This window comes from Dendrobates tinctorius, unplaced genomic scaffold, assembly GCF_039654945.1.
Source record: "Dendrobates tinctorius isolate UK_male_01 unplaced genomic scaffold, ASM3965494v1 ptg000158l, whole genome shotgun sequence".
Lineage (NCBI taxonomy): Eukaryota > Metazoa > Chordata > Amphibia > Anura > Dendrobatidae > Dendrobates > Dendrobates tinctorius.
This window is the reverse complement of record NW_027361825.1, coordinates 31,100,189-31,121,527: the sequence shown is the minus strand read 5'-3', so window position 1 is coordinate 31,121,527 and position 21,339 is coordinate 31,100,189. Positions and strand designations below refer to the sequence as shown.

Here is a 21,339-nt window from a genome sequence, read left to right as displayed (position 1 = left end):
ATGAAGGTAGTAATAATAGTAATAATAAGGGTATTCTCTGTCTGTAAGACTGATACAGTGAAGTGCTATATGTGCAGTAAGAAGGATTAGTGTGGTTTGCATCAATATGTTTGTGTACTTTTGTGCCAGGTGTAACATACACAGGCAATCTACTAATGAGCAGCAGAAATATTTCCTGGGGTTATGAATGCATAACATAAACAGTTAATACACTGAGCTGCTGTGCGAGATGTTGAGACATTGTAGTGTGGATTTATTAGCAACATGTCTGCCCATGCACCCTTGTTGCTTACAGAATGTGTTTTGAAGGAGCAGTTTAAAAGCAGACATAAAGCAAGATGACCAGATAGTGTGCGTAATATTTTCCAATTGATGGAAACTAGTTATAGATACACATTAGCAAGTTAAAAGTTGCATCCTGCACTGCAGAGGTTGTAGTCTGCTCATGAGGAAGAGATAAACCCTAATGGATGAGAGAGCTGATATTACAGAGACAGAGGGTGATAATTACAGCCACAGAGTAGAGCAAAGAGATGTATTCCTGTTAATGAAGTGCATATCCACCGACAAAGATACAGCAGTGCAGATGATAGATACTAATTGTGGAGATGATTGATATTTATTTTGACTTTAAGTCTTAAAGGGTTGTCTGACCTTAAGCTCCTGTGACGTAACAGCGATCTCACCAGCGAGATCGCTGTGTGTGACACTTATCAGCGACCGGCCCCCCTGCCGGTTACCGCTGATCGTCCTGGAATTCTCAGGACATTTTTTTGATTGCTGGTCTCCCGCTGGCCAGCACGCATCGCTGCATGTGACAGGCGGGAGACCAGCGATCAGCGAGCTGGTGCTGGTAACTAAGGCACACATAGGGTTTCTAACCGGCGCGCAGTGCTTAGATACCCGATGTGTACCTAAGTTACCAGCACGCTGATGCAGGGAGCTGGTAACCAAGGTACACATCGGGTTTCTAAGTGCCGCGCGCCGCTTAGAAACCCTATGTGTGCCTTGGTTACCAGCTCCCTACACCAGCGCGCTGGTAACTAAGGTACACTGCAGGTAACTATGCGATGTGCGTCGCTTGTTACCCGTGTGTCGCTGTCCTGATCGCTGCTGAGATCTGCCTGTTTGGCAGCTCACCAGCGATCATGTAGTGACACACCAGCGATCCTGACAAGGTCATATTGTTGTTGGGATCGCTGGTGCGTCGCTATGTGTGACGGGGCCCTTAGGCTGCAAGTCTGGAGTCACTACATATGACTACAGACTTGTGAATCCTGGCATTGTGCCCACTGTGCGCTGTGAAGATTCTCTAGTGCCAGCCCTGGGAGCAGGCTGTCATGTGACCACAAATATGCAATTTGCATACTTATGACAACATTCCGACTATACTATACTAGACTAAGCCACGCTAAATATTCTCTTGATTTCAGCGGGACCATGCCCATCTAGTCGGCATGTGACCGCATGTATGCAAATCCCTGCAATCACGCGCCTGCTGCTCCCAGCACTGTAGAATCCTCACATTGCACAGTTTGCCAGATGTGAAAATTTGCCATTATGCAGTCGCATAGAGAGACTGCAGGTTTGTAGCCTGAGGCTGGACAGCCCCTTAAGGCTACTTTCACACATCAGTTTTTTGCCGTCAGGCAGGATCCGGCTTTTTTTAGAAAAAACGGATCCGGCATAAATTTTGGAGAACTGTAGAAACGGATCCGTTTTTTTGCTAGATCCGTCTCTGTTCCTGGCGGCTGGCCAATTGGATCTGAGCATGCGCAGACTTAAAAAAACCGGATCCGGTTGCTGGATCCGTCTTTTTCTGGATCCGGCGCATTCCGGCGCCCATAGACTTTCATTGTAGCAAAAAGCTGGAAGCGCCGGATCCGGCGCTTCCGGCTTTTTCGCCGGAGACAAAAAACGTTACAGTAGACGTTTTTTCAAGACGCCGGAATGAGACAAGTTGCCGGATCCGGCAAAAAACGGATGAAACGCAATGCCATCCGGCACGATCCGGCGCTAATGCAAGTCAATGGGGAAAAACCGGATCCGGCATTGCATTTTGCCGGATCCGTTTTTTCCAAAAAAAGCCGGATCGCGCCTGAAGGCAAAAAACTGATGTGTGAAAGAGGCTTAAGAAGTATTTTAAGACTGTGAAGAGAAATAATATAATCAAGTCAACCCAGTCAAGCACAAGTACCTGCATGTGTGGAACTGTGAAGCAGTATCTGAGTGCATAGACCACAATTGCACAAGTTGCCAGTCAAAAGTTACTGCCAGGCACTGGCGCCCAGAGGTGACCTTCGTAAGAGGGCCATGACCAGCATGCTGTTTGGATGCTGAACTCAGAAAGAGACAAAGAGGTTGTGTCTGTGTGAAGGAGGGTGCCATGTTGATTAGAGTGTGTTGTTGAGTGTGAAGGAGCAGACTGAAGTTAGCAGGAGTTACAAGCATGAATAGAAGTTTAGGAAGAAGAAGAGTAACACTTGCCAATTGATGTGCCATCCTAGGAAACTAGTTGCTACAGAGGAGTATGTATTGCTGTATCCCGCAATGCAAGTATCTGTGTATGAGAAACTGTAAAGTGGTAAAATGCTCAAGAAGGGCTGCTGTAGGCCACAGCAGCCAAGAGAGGAGACAGTGGAAAGGGGACCGTCACCAACACTGAGTAAGTGTGCTGCAGTGCTGCCTTTTGTAGATGGTAAAGAGACTGTGTCTGTTTGAAGGAAGTGCTGCTGTGGTGTTTGCCAGCAGATTGTTGCAAGTACAAGTGAAGTGTCACTGTGTCCATTCATTACTGTAAACCAAATTTCCATCTATGTTCACACTTATTATTTCTAAAAAAAAATGTTATAATATTAAAACTCACATTGAATTTGAACTTTTGCTGGTTTGCATCTGCAGTGTTTTTGCTATCTATGAGTGAGGAAACCTCTTTGTCCAGTGAAAGTCAGTGTATCCATATTTTTTAAAAGTGCTTTTTTGCACTTTTCATGGCACTTCCTACATGTCACCAATTTTCATTTTGTAAACAGTCTACAATATTGAATAGATTTCATAGACCCAGTCATTCTGGTGTACTTAATGTGACAATTATGTGTTAAAGACTGTGTAAAGCTATAAGTATTTTATTAGTCTAGGTAGAGTTGGGAGTTCTATGTGAAGTAAGCCTGAGTAGAAGTCTCTTCCACAATTGCCCATTACAATGGTATCACATAAATTAAATATTGTATTTTCCGTTTAGTATAAATTGAATTCAAGAATGCACAAAGTTCATGAGTTTTCCTATCTTTATGTTGCAGGGGACCGGAGTCTGTGCCTTGCTGTGTTCTGTACTTGAAGATCCCATGTATTTCGCTACCCCTGGCAAATTTAATCCTAACCATTTCTTGGATTCTGAGGGAAATTTTAAGAGGAATGAGGCTTTTGTACCATTTTCTTTAGGTAGGTATGCACAAGACAGAATTTCTATGGGTTTCTAAAATCCCACTCTTACATTTAGGCTCGGTCGGGCCTGGCGGGGTAGCGGGTAAATGCCCAGTAGGCCCCGAGGGGTCGCTGGGGCCCTTTTAAAATACTGCCCCTTTAATGCCGTGGGCCCTTTAAAAGCGCATCCCAGCATTTGCAGGGACGCGCGTGCATATTATAACATAGCGGGCGCCAGGCGTCCCCCCTGTGAGGCCCGCTCTGACGTGGCGTCGGGCGGACACTGGTGCCTGGCTGGCTCTTGCTCCGGCGGCTACACAATGACTCACCGCCCCCCCGGCTCCAGGACCTCTCCGCATGACGTCGGTCACTGTGTTCTTGCTGGGCAGTGACACGGCACCGCGCTCTGCTTTCTGGCTGCTAGCTGGCTGGCTAATAGCTCTCTGCTCTCCCTGCTGCTCCCACTCGCTCGCTCGCTCCTACGCAGAGCAGCACTGCTCTGCTCTCTCTCTGGCTGCCGGCTCCGGTGAGTAAAGTACTCTTGGGTGACCTTGATGGTCCTGACCCCTGAGTCTGTGTCCTCCTCCTGTCAGTCTGACTCTGTCTCTGCCGTCTCCCGCTGTCCTGCAGTGCCGGCCCGGGCCCCATTCTGTGTTGGTGTGTGATTGTGTTTGTGGGCTCCCTCTGTCATACTCCTGCCCTGCGGCCTGCCCTGTGTAGAGCTGCTCTGCTGTCTCTGCACCCTCTCTGGTGATGGGGCCCCACTGAGAGGAAAAATAGGTTTCTGGGGCCCCACGCAACGGTGGTCGCCTCTATGCTGTGTTAATAGTACGTCATCATCCTCCCTGGAAGTGCGCCGTCTACCTGATGGGGTCCCACTGAGAGGAAAAATAGATTTCTGGGGGCCCCACGGTGGTTGCCGACACGTATGCTGTGTATGCTGGACAGCAACCTCCAATGCCACAGACCCCTCAAAACCAGTCCCAACAGTCATCACAGCCACCGCCACCTAACAGTATCCCTCTATACGGTATAACGCGTACTTAGTCGTCCAGTAGTATATCACAAGGGAAGGCAGCTGGACAAATGACTCGCCCTACACCACCCCAAGGAGGGTCAGCACAGCAGCCTGGTCTTCCACCAGCTTCTGTTGAGATGGCCATGCAAATACAGCGTGCAGCCGAGACACAAAGGCAGATGGAAAAGACTCAAATTTTCCCACGGCCCATGATAAATCCTCACCAGATGCAACCCATGCAGCCAATGGGAATAAACTCACAGCAAGGTCCACGAGGACCAAGTTTTATTGATTCTGGAATCAGTCCAGCTAGCATACAACAGCCTCCACAGCAGCCACAGCCTCCATGGGTACAACCTGGCCTTGGTCAACCCCAAACAATGCAGCCAAACATTCAGAGAACACCTGTTATGCCTGTACAACAGGGGCAATCAATAAATATGCCTCCCCAGGAAGGTATGGGACAGGTACCTGGACCAAGCCAAGTTAAACAAGGTTCCTTGCCACAAGCTGCCGCCCTTCAAAACCTTCTGCGTACTCTGCGGTCCCCAAGTTCACCAATGCAACAGCAGCAAGTGCTGAATATCCTGCATTCTAATCCACAGCTTTTAGCAGCTTTTATCAGAGGGCAGCCAAATATGCCTGCAACCAACCCCCACAAGGTGTCGGTAACATGACGGGAATGCCATCTCAAATTCATGCCAATGCAGGACTACAGGGCATAAATCCAATGCAAGCCGTAGGACCACGGCCTACCATGTCCCAACCATCTCAAGCGCCTCCTCAGCAGTCACCCCAGCAACCCCCACCTTCACAAACTGGTCTAGCAGGGATAAATACACAGAGCCAACAGGTGAATATGAACCACGCTGGAATTTCCCCACAGTTCCGAGAGATGATTCTTAGACGTCAGCAGTTGATGCATCAACAGCAGCAGCAGCAACAACAGCAGCAGCAGCAAGGAAATGGTCCTGGAATGGTGAACCACAATCAGATTCAGCAGCACCAAGTTATGGCCAGTTATACACAGCAACAACGACTTCAGCACCATATGCAGATGCAACAGGGTAGCATTGGAAAGATGAGCCAGGGAATTCCTGAAGATGCTGGCAATAGTTTGCAGACCTTTCAGCAGCGTCTTTTGCACCAGCAGATTGGTTCTCCAGCACAGCAGAATCCTATGAGTCCACAGCAACATGTGTTGCCAGGCCCTGCCCAGTCACCCCACCTCCAAGGCCAGCAACTTCCACCTTCATTAAGTAACCAGGTGCGTTCTCCACAGCCTGCACCATCTCCATGCCCCCAGTCCCAGCCCCCTCATTCTAGCCCATCACCACGCATGCAGCCCCAGCCTTCCCCTCATCATGTTTCTCCCCAGAACAGTTCTCCATATCCGGCCATGGTAGGTGTTGGACAAGGGAACCCTATGGATCAAGGACACTATGGGAGCCCAGATCCCTCAGCTTTGCTATCCCAGATGGCTGGCCTTCATGGAGGGGGAATCTCTGATCTGGGTTTGAGTGCTGACAGCTCGGACCTTAATCCCAGCCTTTCACAAAGTGCACTAGACATCCACTAAGAATTAGGGACTAAAGGAAGTCGCACTTCCATCCTTCTTTTCGTCAGCTAAGACTGTGTAAGAAATCCAGAAAAGAAAAACAAACTTATTTTCTTCTTAGAATGACTTTTTATACTGAAGAACAGCTGTGTTTCTCTTTTTGTGGATTTTGGGAGGGAAAAAGGGCTTGTGGGTATTTTCAGATTTTGATTTGTTTTTCATAATTTTTTTTAATTTTCCAGAGATGTTGTGCTAAGGGTAAAACAAAAGACCTGCAGAGAGTGGGAAGGGGCATATATAAGGCTAAGTGCACACGTACCGGAACTCTCGCGGAAATTACCGCGAGAATTCTGGAATTCCAGTCCGTGGGAAAATCGCATTTTAAATTCCCGCGATTTTCCCGCGGAAAAACTAGCATTTTGCAAGCGTATTTAGCTTGCAAAATGCTAGCGTTCTCCAAGCAATCTGGAGCATCGCTTGGAGAACTGATTGACAGGTTGGTCACACTCGTCAAACAGTGTTTGACGAGTGTGACCAACATTTTACTATTGAGGCCGCCTATGCGGCCTCAGTAGTAAAAGATAGAATGTAAAAAAAAATAAAAAATACTGTTATTCTTACCTTCCGACGTCCCGCGCAGGCGTTCCCAGTAATCCTTTGCGAAAATGCCCGCGATGACGTTAGTTCTCGCGGGATCGCGACGTCTCGCGGTAATTCTCGATGACGTCGCGCGAATGACCGCGAGACTTCGCGATCCCGCGAGATCGGACGCCATCGCGGGCATTTTCGCAAAGGACTACTGGGAACGGGAGCGTGGAGAGAGGCGGGAAGACTGCGCAGGACGTCGGAGGGTGAGAATAACAATATTTTTTATTTTATAATTCTATTTTTTACAGGGATATGGTACCCAAAGCCCGGAGGACAGTCTCCTCTTCTCCGGACCGTGGGTACCATCCGCAATTGTTCTGCTTACTTTCCGCATGGTGGGCACAGCCACATGTGGGAAGGAAGCGGAACAATGCATTCCTATGGGTGCGGGATCGCCGCGATTCCGCAAAATAATGAGCATGCTGCGGTTTTTACCCGGAAGCGATTCCGCCGCGGTAAAAAACGCAGCATTAGCACAGCATTGCGGAATCCCATAGGAATGCATGGGATGCTTATTTTTCGCGTTTTCGCGGCAAAATCGCGCGGTTAAAACTGCCGCGGAAACGCGAAAAAAAACGCCACGTGTGAACTCAGCCTTAATATTGTTGTTATTACAAAGAATATATTTTCAGTGGCTGTGCCAGCCTCTCAATATCTTCCTATTGATGATGATGCAGAGTATTCCCTAACTACTGATCTTCTACACACCTAACATGACTATCTGTTTTTATGTTGTGAATTTTGGTGTCTTATATTTTCTGAAATTAATGAAAATGTTGACTGTTTTTATTTGATGTTGGACGGTTTTTGTAAAGCCATTCTTTTTCCTGTGTTGCCATCCTTGTCTCAGTTGCCTTTAATCCACATTAATACAATTCTTTCAATGGCCGCAAATTGCACTCAACACAGTGCTCATAATCTTTCCAGGTGCTGTGATCTTATTACATATATTATAATATTTTATGTAAAAAATATTATATTATACTTGACTCCCATTTATAGGAATCATGAATCACAGTTGAAAGGTTTTTTATTACAGGGCACAAATGGTTTAAAATTAGTGAGAAGGGACTGCTGTGCTCCAAAGAGAGGATTTCAGAGGATGGTTTAATGTTGCTTTAAAACAGAAGGTATATATATATATATATATATATACACTCACTGGCCACTTTATTAGGTACACCTGTCCAACTGTGTGCTAAGACTTAATTTCTAATCAGCCAATCACATGGCGGCAACTCAGTGCATTTAGGCATGTAGACATGGTCAAGACAATCTCCTGCAGTTCAAACCGAGCATCAGTATGGGGAAGAAAGGTGATTTGAGTGCCTTTGAACGTGGCATGATTGTTGGTGCCAGAAGGGCTGGTCTGAGAATTTCAGAAACTGCTGATCTACTGGGATTTTCACGCACAACCATCTCTAGGGTTTACAGAGAATGGTCCGAAAAAGAAAAAAAATCCAGTGAGCGGCAGTTCTGTGGCCGGAAATGCCATGTTAATGCCAGAGGTCAGAGGAGAATGTGCAGACTGGTTCGAGCTGATAGAAAGGCAACAGTGACTCAAATTGCCACCCGTTACAACCAAGGTAGGCAGAAGAGCATCTCTGAACGCACAGTGCGTCGAACTTTGAGGCAGATGGGCTACAGCAGCAGAAGACCACACTGGGTACCACTCCTCTCAGCTAAGAACAGGAAACTGAGGCTACAATTTGCACAAGCTCATCGAAATTGGACAGTAGAAGATTGGAAAAACGTTGCCTGGTCTGATGAGTCTCGATTTCTGCTGCGACATTCGGATGGTAGGGTCAGAATTTGGCGTAAACAACATGAAAGCATGGATCCATCCTGCCTTGTATCAACGGTTCAGGCTGGTGGTGGTGGTGTCATGGTGTGGGGAATTTTTTCTGGGCACTCTTTGGGCCCCTTGGTACCAATTGAGCATCGTTGCAACGCCACAGCCTACCTGAGTATTGTTGCTGACCATGTCCATCCCTTTATGACCACAATGTACCCAACATCTGATGGCTACTTTCAGCAGGATAATGCGCCATGTCATAAAGCTCGAATCATCTCAGATTGGTTTCTTGAACATGACAATGAGTTTACTGTACTCAAATGGCCTCCTCAGTCACCAGATCTCAATCCAATAGAGCATCTTTGGGATGTGGTGGAACGGGAGATTCGCATCAGGGATGTGCAGCCGACAAATCTGCGCCAACTGTGTGATGCCATCATGTCAATATGGTCCAAAATCTCTGAGGAATGCTTCCAGCACCTTGTTGAATCTCTGCCACGAAGAATTGAGGCAGTTCTGAAGGCAAAAGGGGCTCCAACCCCTTACTAGCATGGTGTACCTAATAAAGTGGCCAGTGAGTGTATATATATATATATATATATATATATATATACATGCACATTTATGTAAATAAATCTATATATAGAAATAACTAAAGTACTAAAGTAGCCCCACCCTTTTCTGTGCTGGGAGCTGATTGGGTACAAGGCATAAGAATAATGTACATTTTCACCCTTTTGCCTTTTCTTTTCTTTTCACCTTTTACAAAAGAAGCCCAGAAAAATATTCTGTTAAGGCAAGTATTTGCAACCTAAATGGTGTTATATACATGTTTTAAAGGGGCATAAAGAAGAAATATTTTGTTTATTTTACTATATTATTGCACCATCCAGGCCAGATGTACTATATTTATTGGACTGTAGATTCTGGAAAAGGTTAATAGTTATTATACACTTTAAGTTTTGGGTTTCCCATTCATGTTAACTGTAACATCTGAGTAAGAGAACGGAGAATGCCAAGGTTCACCATAATGCTGATCACAACTGTTCAATCCTATCTCCTTTGGAAAATTTGTATATGGAGAAATAGGAAAGAGACTCTTTTCATGTCTCCCCTCCCCACCCTCTTTTGATAACGTGGTGTTGAATGGTGTAAATCATGCGATGAACCGGGCTCTCCTAAATACAAAATTTAAATCACTGTACAAATTGTTGCATTTCATTTATTACTTATGGTTAAATAAACTGTGTGAGACATAAAAAAAAAAAAAAATAAAAATAATAATAATAAATGATAATACTGTATGGTGGACTATGAGGTGCCCATAATACTGTATGGCAGACTATGTGGTGCCCATAATACTGTATGGCAATGTGGTTGCCCATAATACTGTATGGTGGACTATGAGGTGCCCATAATACTGTATGGCGGACTATGTGGTTGCACATAATACTGTATGGTGGACTCTGTGGTTGCCCATAATACTGTATGGCGGACTATGTGGTTGCCCATAATACTGTATGGCAGACTATGTGGTTGCCCATAATACTGTATGGCAGACAATGTGGTTGCCCATAATACTGTATGGCGGACTATGTGGCTGCCCATAATACTGTATGCTGTACTATGATGTGCCCATAATACCGTATGGCGGACAATGTGGGTGCTCATAATACTGTATGGAGGACTATGTGGTGCCCATAATACTGTATGCTGGAGTATGAGGTGCCCATCATACTGTATGGCAGATTATGTTGGTGCTCAAAATACTATGTGGCAGACTATGTGGTTTCCCATAATACTGTATGGTGGACTATGTGGGTGCTCATAATACTGTATGGCGGACTATGTGGTTGCCCATAATACTGTATGGCGGACTATGTGGTTGCCCATAATACTGTATGGCGGACTATGTGGTTGCCCATAATACTGTATGGCAGACTATGTGGTTGCCCATAATACTGTATGGCGGACTATGTGGCTGCCCATAATACTGTATGGCGGACTATGTGGGTGCTCATAATACTGTATGGTGGACAATGTGGTTGCCCATAATACTGTATGGTGGACTATGTGGTTGCCCATAATATTGTCTGGCGGACTATGTGGACCCAATCGGCAGAATGTGGAGCTTTTATCCCCATTAGACTGGAGTGCCATGTCTGACTTGATCACTGATCCATTCATTCCCTCAGTGGCTGAACTTGTTTTTTTATAGAAGCCCCAAAGAGAATGAATGGAGCTTCAGTCAGATATCCCACCTGCCACTCCATTTTAAAATGGGGATAAGTGTCCTATCAGAGATAAAACTTCCTCATTCTTCCAATCAGTGCAGTTTCTAATGGTCGGACCTAAGCGATCACCTATCCTGTGGAGCCCATGGTTCAGAGATAACTTGTTTTAACCAAAGAGCCCCATTAATGTAAGCTACTGTAATTATACATCCCAGTTATGGGGGGCGCACAGTAGATGTGCAGGAGCCGCCTGTGTTTTATAGCCAATGCTCCACTATAATGGGGATAACTACTGACAGATACTTACATATAACTGTAGGGTGGGCCCCTAGAGTCCATTTGTGGCGTCCCCAGGAGTATGGTCGCCACAGTGGCATTACCTTCTTCCTAGGGAAGGTGATGTCATGCTTGGAAGCAATAAAGGGTCTCTCTATCAGTTAAATACAACACACAGCACAGGTCCCACTCCAGGCCAGCAGAGGGAGCTCTGAACCAAAACAGGGGGAGGAGCTGCTCTCTGGGGGCCAGGAAGGGGAAGTTGGTTAGTTCGTGTGAGGAGGGAAAAGTGTGTGGACGGGAGAAGAAGAGCTGGAGGATTGTGCAAAGTTCAGGCTCACTTCTAGTGTAGCGCATGGTCCGGAGTCCGGTCTCCGAAGTTGTATGGATGCTGATGTTCCTGCTGCAGAAACCGGAGGAGCAGGAGGCTGTAAATGCTCTGTTCCCACATAAGACTTGGAGGCACAACAGCAACGTGTGAGCCAGAAGAAGGAGGCTACAGCTGTCTGCCATACGAGGGTGTTCTAAAAGAAAGCAAGCAAAGGGAACTTCAGTGTAACTCAGTACTGCAAGTACCTCAGATAAGCGCTAGAAAGGAGACTACACAACCCATCTGCATAGAGAGATTTTTAAGTTGCTTCCAGGCTGGCCAACTCCTGTTCCATCTGTAACCTGGATCCTGGACTGCACTTACAAAGCACAGTAAAGGTAAAGGAAACTGCACCCTGTTGTGTCATTGCCTTTTCCTGCAACCCCTTCAGCACTGCTACATCTCTGTCTAACACTGCACCCTCTTCCTCAACACCTATTCCCACTGTCCTGGGACTACAGCTCTACCTGTGGGGAGCTATTACATCTTGCTGCCTTATACCATCTGTCCCAGAGGATCTGCCGGCAGCGTCGGCTTAACCCCTTCATTGCCGAGCACCACAGATGGCGTAACGTATCATCCATCTATAAACTTTATTCAGCCACGTTTTCCCCTTTTGCATGAACGCCCAGGGCCATGGACCGGGTCACCGCTACTGTGACACATCCCTCTGAGATACCAGCCCGGTACCAAGTAACCCCACTGCCCTGGCGGGCGATCCAGTTTGGCGTCACGAACAGGATTTGCGAAGCCCGGTGCCACCGGATCCTGTGTGCCAGAGACTGTGTTGTGTGCCGTGGACTTATTGTGCATTTGCCGCCATTGCCCGCCGCTTGGCATGCGCAGGAAGCCAAAGGGGTGAAGCCTGCAGGAGAGCGCGAAAAATGAAGTGCTGGGCGGGAAGAGACCAGTGCACGGGAAGTGAGCAGAGGTCTGCAGTCCTGGCGTCCCCCGATCATCCAGCCTGTGGAGCGGCGACCGGTAAGCCAGCGCAACATGGGGCCTGGCCAATGTTAACTAGGGATGTTAGAGAATGTCTGAGGCAAGAGAAGATGCAGCGGTGAAAGCCACTGCACCCCCCACAGCGCCGCAAGTTGCAGGGGCCAGCGCAGCTGTGGCTCCATTAGCACCGCAGAATCCTCCAGAGCGCAGCAGGAACAAGCGCCCACCGCAGCAGTCCCCATAATGCCGCTGTCTATGCCCTATATACCGGAAGCAGCCTGGCTACCGTAGTACTCAGGGGAGTCATGTACCCTGAGTGAATTCAAAGAGAGACTGTGCAGTTTGTTTGAAGTATATCCTGTGTCTGAAAACCAAAAAGTGAACATCCTTATTGGCAGCTAACTGGTGCAGCGCAAAGAGAAGTAAAATCCTGGCAGGACACAGATAAAGAGACCATTAAAAAGGTTCAGGCTAAGCTAAGAAGCACCTTTGAAACCCGCACTGCAGCTGAAATAAAGATGAGATTCTTTGGGTGTAAGCAGAGAGTGCAGGACAGTATACGAGACTATGCTCTTAACCTGCAGGAGGCGCTGTGAGCCATAAAGCAGATTGACCCAGACAGTGTGAAAGATGGAGACAGGCTGTTAAAGGAGCAATTTATTGAGGGACTCCTATCTAGTACCCACAGAGCACAGCTGCGCATCATAGCCCTACAAAACCCTGACCTAGACTTTGCAGACTTCAAAGACAGGGCTATCCGGGTGCTGCATGAGCCAAATGTCAGCTGTCCAGCGCTCCCTAGGTGCCCAGCGATCACATACCACCAAGAAGCAGCATCTTTCCCTCCCAGCCCTGTGGGGACTGATGCACAGACTCTGGATAATGATACATCTACAGAACTGCGCCTTCAGGTCCAAGAGCTGACCAAAGGTATGGCTGCACTTGCCAAAACTGTGCAGTCCATACAGGTGTCCTCAAAGGGGAAGGTACAGCTGGCCTCCAGTCCAGAGGATGTCCCGTGGCTACGGAAGAAGAGGATTCCACCACTCTGAGGGAGAAACAACGATCGCTATGGCCAGGACGGACGTCCCATCTGTCGTCACTGCCACAAGGCAGGCCATATCGCAAGATTCTGTTATTTAAACGAGCAATCCCTGGGGCAGAGGGCCAACCCCCAGGAGTAGGACCACAAGGCTCAAAGAACTGGCGAGCCAAGTATGTTGGAAGGCGACCGGTCCTCCCAGTGGTGATTGACGGCATCCCCAAGAACGCTTTGCTGGACACTGGCTCTCAGGTGACAACTATGCCATATATCCTTTACAAGTGGTATTGGGCTGACTCTGAACTTACTCGCGGCCCAAGTGATGAACTGACAATAGTTACCAGCAATGGTCAGTTTTTGCCGCAAATAGGATGTAAAGAGATTACCATTAAAGTGGGGCGAGTAGAGTTAAAATCTCAAGGACTGATAGTTGTAGACATTGATCGACGAGAATGTAACCCAATGATGACCTTAGGTACTAATGTGATTGAAAATTGTCTTGCCGAGGTTATTGTTTTGTTGCAACATAGTCGAGACTGCTGGTTCCAGTGAACAATGAGTCCCTCAGAAGGAGATCAAGGCCCTGATGCAAAGACAGCAGGTAGAACTGTCTGGCGGAGAAATTGGCAGCGTCAGAGTGAGTGATTCATTCCCAATTGCGATACCCCCCAGGTGTGATATGTTAATTTGATGTTGGGCAGTCATAGGCCTCAGAGGAAAAAATTACTAAGCCTTGGTAGAGCCAGTGTACTTTGATAGCTGGCCCACTGTCCTGACAGCCAGAGGGGTAGTTGATGTTTGCAAAGGGAGAGTACCTGTACGCCTCTTGAATTGTGGGGAGGAGGCCACAATACCTCGGTATGCCACAGTTGCTAAGCTGCTTACTGTCAGTAACAACGCAATACAGGCAGCAGAGCCCTTGGTCTCGTCCGACCAGGCTGGGGACAATGGCTCTGTAAAGCAGCTGGAGGAGTGGTAGCAGCTGCAGGTGGGAACTGACTCCACCCCTTCATACCAAAAGAGTGGGGTTTACCGAGTGACTCAGGAGTATGAGCCGGTATTCAGTAAACACCCCCTAGACTTTGGGAAGGCAAAAGGGGTTCAACACCATATCCCCACTGGAGACCATCCACCAATTAAAGAAAGGTACCGGCCAATATGCTCAACACAATATCAATGTGTCAAAAGTATGTTGCGGGAAATGAAAGAGGCTGGGGTGATCAGAGACAGTTGTAGCCCTTGGGCAGCTCCAATAGTCTTTGTGAAAAAGAAAGATGGTACCATGAGAATGTGTGTTGATTACCGAAAAATTAACAGCATTACACATAAGGATGCCTACCCATTACCCAGAATTGAGGAGTCATTAGCCGCGCTTAAAACTGCTAACTATTTTTCCACCTTAGATCTCACTAGTGGGTATTGGCAGGTTCCCGTGGCAGAGGCAGACAGGGAGAAAACAGCGTTTACCACACCAATGGGTCTCTGCGAGTTCAACTACATGCCGTTCGGGCTCTGCACTGCCCCAGGGACATTTCAACTGCTAATGGAGTGCTGTCTTGGACAAAAGAACTTCGAGACAGTTCTGTTGTACCTTGATGATGTCATTGTTTTCGACAAGACTCATGAAGACTATCTGGAGCACCTGGCTGAAGTGTTCGAAGCCCTGTCCAACTTTGGCCTAAAAGTGAAGCCATCCAAATGCCACCTCCTGAAGCCAAAGGTACAGTACCTCGGTCATATAGTGAGTGCAGAAGGTGTGGCACCATATCCTGACAAAGTCACTGTCATCCGGGACTGGCAGAAGCCCAGCAACCTCCATGAGGTACGTCAATTCCTCAGGTTGGTAGGCTCCTACCGAAGGTTCATCAAAGGCTTCACTGAGATAGCCACCCCTATGCAAAATCTTCTGGTGGGCCAGCCCAAGAAAGCTAGGAAGAAGAGTCCTACATTCGAATGGAATGAGGAACTGGAGAGGTCCTTCACTCGACTAAAAATGGCTCTCACAGGAGATGAAGTTATGGCCTACCCAGATTATGACCAACCATTTGTTTTGTATACTGATGCCAGCAACGTGGGACTGGGAGCAGTACTGTCACAGGTACAGAATGGCAAAAAAAGAGAGATCTCCTACACCAGCAGAAAGCTTCATCCCACTGAAAGGAACCCTGACAACTACAGTTCCTTCAAACTGGAGTTCCTCGCCATAGTCTGAGCTGAGACTGAACGATTCAAGCATTTCCTAGCTTCAGCCAAGTTTACCATCTTCACGGACAACAACCCGTTGACTCACTTGGAAACTGCCAAACTAGGTGCACTGGAGCAGCGATGGATGGCCCGGCTGTCTAACTATGAATTCACCATCAAGTACCGAGTGGGGCACAAGAATGCCAATTATGATGCGCTGTCCAGAATGCCCAATCTTCCAGATGCACTAGATGAGCCTGAGGCACTCGAAGAAATAGAGTCACCTGCCTTCCACCGGCCAATTGCGGCCCAACGTGCCCAAGTAGTGAGAAACAGGCGGTCTATCGTGAAAGAGGCCACCCTAAAACTATTGCCTCATCATGACTGGGCAGAAACGCATGCAAACGACCCCACAGTCCGCCTGGAAAAGGAGCTACTGTCACAAGCTGACTCACGCCCAAGTCCAGATGCTCCTGAAGAAGCCCAGCAGTTGTGGAAGGAAAGAGACAGGCTGTTCATCTATGAGGGAAAGCTGTGTCGGAGGAGTATCAATGCCAGCACTCATGAGCTGGTCTGGCAGGTGGTAGTCCCAAAGAGGGAGGCATCGATGGTCTTGGAAGCATACCACAATGGAGCTGGACACTTTGGATGGAAGAAGTTGGAGGCCTTGCTCCGAGAGAGATTCTACTGGGCTGGTCTGAGGAAGGCCATTGAAAATTGGTGCCGGGAGTGTGGACAATGCAACCTGCGCAGGAAGGACCGTAACAGCCAGCGAGCTCCTTTGCAGCCAATAATAACCAAACAGCCACTCGAGTTGGTCGCCCTGGACCATGTGAAGCTGGTCCCAAGCCGTTAAGGCTACGTTTATGCTCTTACCATCGTTGACCACTACTCGCGATTCCTGGTAGTCATGCATGTCAAGGATCAAACAGCCAGGACAGCAGCCAGAGCATTCCAACAGCACTTTTGTCGACCACACGGATATCCCGAGCGAGTGCTTACAGATCAAGGTCAAGCCTTTGAGGCAGAAGTGTTCCATGAATTCTGTATTTTGTACGGTTGCAAGAAGATCAGGACAACACCATACCATCCACAGACCAAAGGCATGTGTGAAAAGATGATTCAGGTGGTGATTGATCTACTGAAGACCTTGCCTTTGGAAGAGAGGAATCTGTGGCCAGAGAAGTTGCACAGATCTGGTAGACCTCTAAAATCACATTCCTGTGAATTCCACCAACTGCACTCCAGCCTACCTAATGAGAGCGAGGCCTGGCAAGCTGCCTATTGATTTGGATATGGGAGTCCTTACACCTGAGGTGCATCACCAGATGCTGACTGGGACACAGAGTGGCAGCAGCAGTACCGTAAAGTACAAGAGTGCATGGAAAAGAGTCTGACGCAGGCAAGACAAAAACAGGAAGAGAACTGCAATCAACATGCACCTGCAGTTCCATTGTCACCAGGAGAACAGGTCCTAAAGAGGAAAAGAAGGATGCATAAATTGGATGACCAATGGGAAGCTGAACCCTGCACCGTCCTACTATCAAACTTTGACAACACCAAAGTGTGCCTTATCAGTAAGGATGGAGGAGAAACCTCATCAGCAGTATCAAGAGATCATCTGAAACTGTGCCCTGACCAACTAAAGGAAAGGATGGGAGATCAAAACAACCTTCAACCCATAGAAGATGAAGAAAAGGTTAGCACTGTACTCGGAGAATTTCCTGCAAACTGGACAAGAGTGGATCAAGCCATCGTAGTTCCTGTCCTAATCTTTCCCCAGCCTACTGCAACTGAAGTAGCAGAGACTCAAGACAACTCTGAAAGTCAGGAAGTTCAGGCAATGGATGCCACACCAGCAGTGGAACAAGAGAATCATCGCCCTGCCAGTGGTGAATCTGTCATGCCCACAGTGAGTCTAAAAGTTCGCAGACAGCTACTACCCAGTTTACCAACAGTAGTAACAGGCCCACTAAATCTAAATAGGACATTAGAAGTACCCATGCTACGCAGATCTACCCGTAGTACAAAAAGTGAAATCCCAGTTAGATATAGAGATTAAAGTGCAAATAGAAAATGTAAACTGTACCTGTAAATATGCAACTTTTCAAGCTTATGTGCCTACAGAGACTCTGTAAGAACCTTTTTGAATATCTTACCTTATTTTGTTTCTGATGGACAATTGGGCCACAGGACTATGTGTGGCCAAAACTATACTTGTGCATAGTTACCAACTGCTCAGGAATTGGACCATGGACATTGACGTAACGGACTAATCGTCACAGGGACTATTTTTGAGCTTTGGGTTTTGTAATTTTTCATTTTTTTAAAATCTTGTTACAGTTACAATTGTTCATTTGTTAAAATGTTTGCATGTTTTCTTCAGTCCGGGAGTACTGAATTGCACTAGGGGGGAATGTGGCGCCCCCAGGAGTATGGTCGCCACAGTGGCATTACCTTCCCCCTAGGGAGGGTGATGTCATGCATGGAAGCAATAAAGGGTCTCTCTATCAGTTAAATACAACACACAGCACAGTTCCCACTCCAGGCCAGCAGAGGAAGCCGTGAACCAAAACTGGGGGAGGAGCTGCTCTCTGGGGGCCAGGAAGGGGAAGTTGGTTGGTTTGTGTGAGGAGGGAAAAGTGTGTGGACGGGAGAAAAAGAGCTGGAGGATTGAGCGGAGTTCAGGCTCACTTCTAGCGTAGCACATGGTCCGGAGTCCGGTCTCTGAGGTTGTATGGATGCTGATGTTCCTGCAGCAGAAACCGGAGGAGCAGGAGGCTGTAAATGCTCTGTTCCCACATAAGACTCAGATGCACAACAGCAAAGTGTGAGCCAGAAGAAGGAGGCTACAGCTGTCTGCCATACGAGGGTGTTCTAAAAGAAAGCATGCAAAGGGAACTTCAGTGTAACTCAGTACTGCAAGTACCTCAGATAAGCGCTAGAAAGGAGACTACACAACCCATCTGCATAGAGAGATTCCTAAGTTGCTTCCAGGCTGGCCAGCTCCTGTTCCATCTTTAATCTGGATCCTGGACTGCACTTACAAAGCACAGTAAAGGTAAAGGAAACTGCACCCTGTTGTGTCATTACCTTCTTCCTGCAACCCCTTCAGCACTGCTACATCTCTGTGCCTAACACTGCACCCTCTTCCTCAACACCTATTCCCACTGCCCTGGGCCTATAGCTCTACCTGTGGGGAGCTATTATATCTTGCTGCCTTATACCATCTGTCCCAGAGGATCTGCCAGCAGCGTCGGCTTAACCCCTTCATTGCCGAGCACCACAGGTGGCGTCACGAATCATCCATCTATAAACTTTATTCAGCCACGTTTTCCCCTTTTGCATGCACACCCTGGGCCATGGACCGGGTCATCGCTACTGTGACACATCCCTCTGAGATACCGGCCCGGTACCAAGTAACCCCACTGCCCTGGTGGGTGATGTACATTCCCCTGGTGGGCCCCACACACCCCAGTCCGACCCTGCTTACATTTCAAAATACAATTCGGCATGAACACACGATCATGCGTCAGACTTTAAATTCTTAGTATGTTCATGTTCTTGCTGAAAATTAAAAAATGTACGGCAGATTTTATCCTTTCAATGCAGAATCGGCTAGATTTTCCTACGAAATGTTTTTCTGACTAATAAAATGGAAAAATGGCAAATTTTTAGACATATGGAGTATGCAAAAACAAGGGTAGGGGCACTGTAAGAATTAGAAGTCATCATATCCATTTTTATTCAGTTTGATCCATAAATCTGTTTTAGTCAGGTGAGAGGTACCCGCCATCACCAGCTCTTACTTCAGCTGGATGTACGTTCTCGGTGTCGCCTTTGTGGAATAACTCGACGCTTGACTGCTATGGCAATGTGTCCATTTGTGACCAGCCATGACAATGCCGATGATAGCAAAATACGGCAGTCGGCCGTGGTCATTTGTAGAAGGATATGACCCAATGCTGGGAGTCATGAGAGATCTTATACATAACAAAATACAAAGGTCTTCTGTATCTTTGATGCTATTACTTCTTTCTCTCCACAGGGAAGAGATTATGTATTGGAGAAGGTTTGGCCCGCATGGAGCTCTTCCTGTTCTTTACATCCATTCTTCAAAATTTCGTTCTGACATCACAGACACAGTTTACAGACTCCGATATTTACCCCAGAATGGCTGGTTTTGCCAACGTTCCTATTCCTTACCAGATGTCTTTTGTGTCACGTTGACAGAGAAACTCTTGGAGGAACATTTCCGTCCTACACACTTGAAGTCAGTGATCTATATAGTCCACACTAGTGTAGTAGGACCTTAATGGACATGTGGGAGGCCCTAATTGGATGCTTATAAGGAATCCTATACCTGCCTCAATAGAGAGAATTGATATGTAGATATTGGGCACTTGTAGATACAGTATTACAACTTGTTGAGAAGCCATTCAGAAATATGCATTTATTAAATATCACTTAAAAGTGTTATATAATTATGTACTGTATGTTCTGTAGATAAAGTACAATTGTTTGATGTAAATTAAGTCTTTTTTAATCACCAGACCAGAGCAAGAATGGAATAATAGCAAAGTCCGAAAGCAATAAAACAAGTAACCTGTCCAATCTATTAAGTCTGCATGTTGTTGTTTTTGCACATCGTTTATCTTTTTTTAATTATATGGAATTCGTCAGCAGGTTTTTGCTTTATAATCTTAGAGAAGCATACTGTAGAGGCAGATACACTGATTTCAATGATGCATCACCAGTTAGGCTGTGTGTTGTTGTTTCATTAGAATCTGTGTGTATCAGCAGGAGATTAACACTACAGGACTACAGCTTTCGTGCATCCTGGTCCAACTCCGCATCCCTACCAAAGATTACCAGCGTACTTTCAATATATAATGTACAAAGAAATCTGAGATGTGGGCAGGGTTAACTTTATGAGCTCTGCTACAGGCTACATCTGGAAACTAGGATTGTATCACAAGTGCTGCAACCAGTAAATTAAGTGACATATCGCTGGAATCAGGAACACAAAAAGGAGCTGTTGTTTTAATTTTAAGAAATCTATATTACATGTGAAAATAAGAAACTTTGCAATATATCTTATCAGAGAAATCTTTCTTACTTTCAAAATTCTCAATTTGCAGGCTATAGGGGGCTTCAGTGAAAGCAGATTTTCCATTACTGGGATAAGAGATGATAGTTAGTGCTTATATAGATCAATGGAGCCGGGAGGAGAGAGGAGCTAGAGGCAGGCACATATATTCTATTGCAGATCCTGCTGAAGCGTGAGGTACACTTTAAAGGGAGTCTATAACACAGGTCAACGAAAAAAATTTTTTTTTCTGGTGTCCAAAATATTTTAATGAATTTGGGGTATTTTTGGGGTGCTGATTCTGAATATGTCATCAGTTTTGCCAGATTGGCTCAAGTTTTTGAGATTTTTGGTATCTTATTTATAGCACTTGTTGGTAAATGCGACGCATCATCTCATTAATTTCTTTGGATTAGTACTTGAACTGAGCAGTTCTCAATATAGTTTTGTGTTAATTAGTGTTCTAAAAGTTTGTTCATAGCTTGATTTTTGCACTAACTTTATGTTGTTGTCTGTTTTCCAGTGAAAAGCATGAACTCATCATGAAGAAGTTGTCTTAACGATCCAGACTCATTCTGTTACATTTGTGGTGAATATACACTGCCAAAACATAGAAGAAACATAACACACTTCGTAAAAAAAGTGTATTTTGCCTATTTTGGGGTTATGCTTGGGGACCAAGACAAGTTTTGGGCACCACACATAGTGTGCAAAGCATGTATCGAATTATTACGAAAATGGAGCAAAGGACAAAGAAAAA

At 46.5% G+C, this 21,339-nt stretch overlaps 1 protein-coding gene across 1 annotated transcript in view; it reads left to right on the top strand.

The window, feature by feature from the left end:
* LOC141052042 (cytochrome P450 2G1-like) overlaps positions 1-20,108 on the top strand; it is a 67,296-nt gene extending 47,188 nt beyond the window's left edge. The window contains exons 8-9 of the mRNA XM_073549221.1: positions 3,300-3,441; positions 19,539-20,108. Coding sequence (XP_073405322.1) covers positions 3,300-3,441; positions 19,539-19,720 — 324 coding nt within the window. The 3' untranslated portion in view covers positions 19,721-20,108. The remainder of the gene's footprint in view (positions 1-3,299; positions 3,442-19,538) is intronic.
* The last annotated feature ends 1,231 nt before the right edge of the window (positions 20,109-21,339 follow it).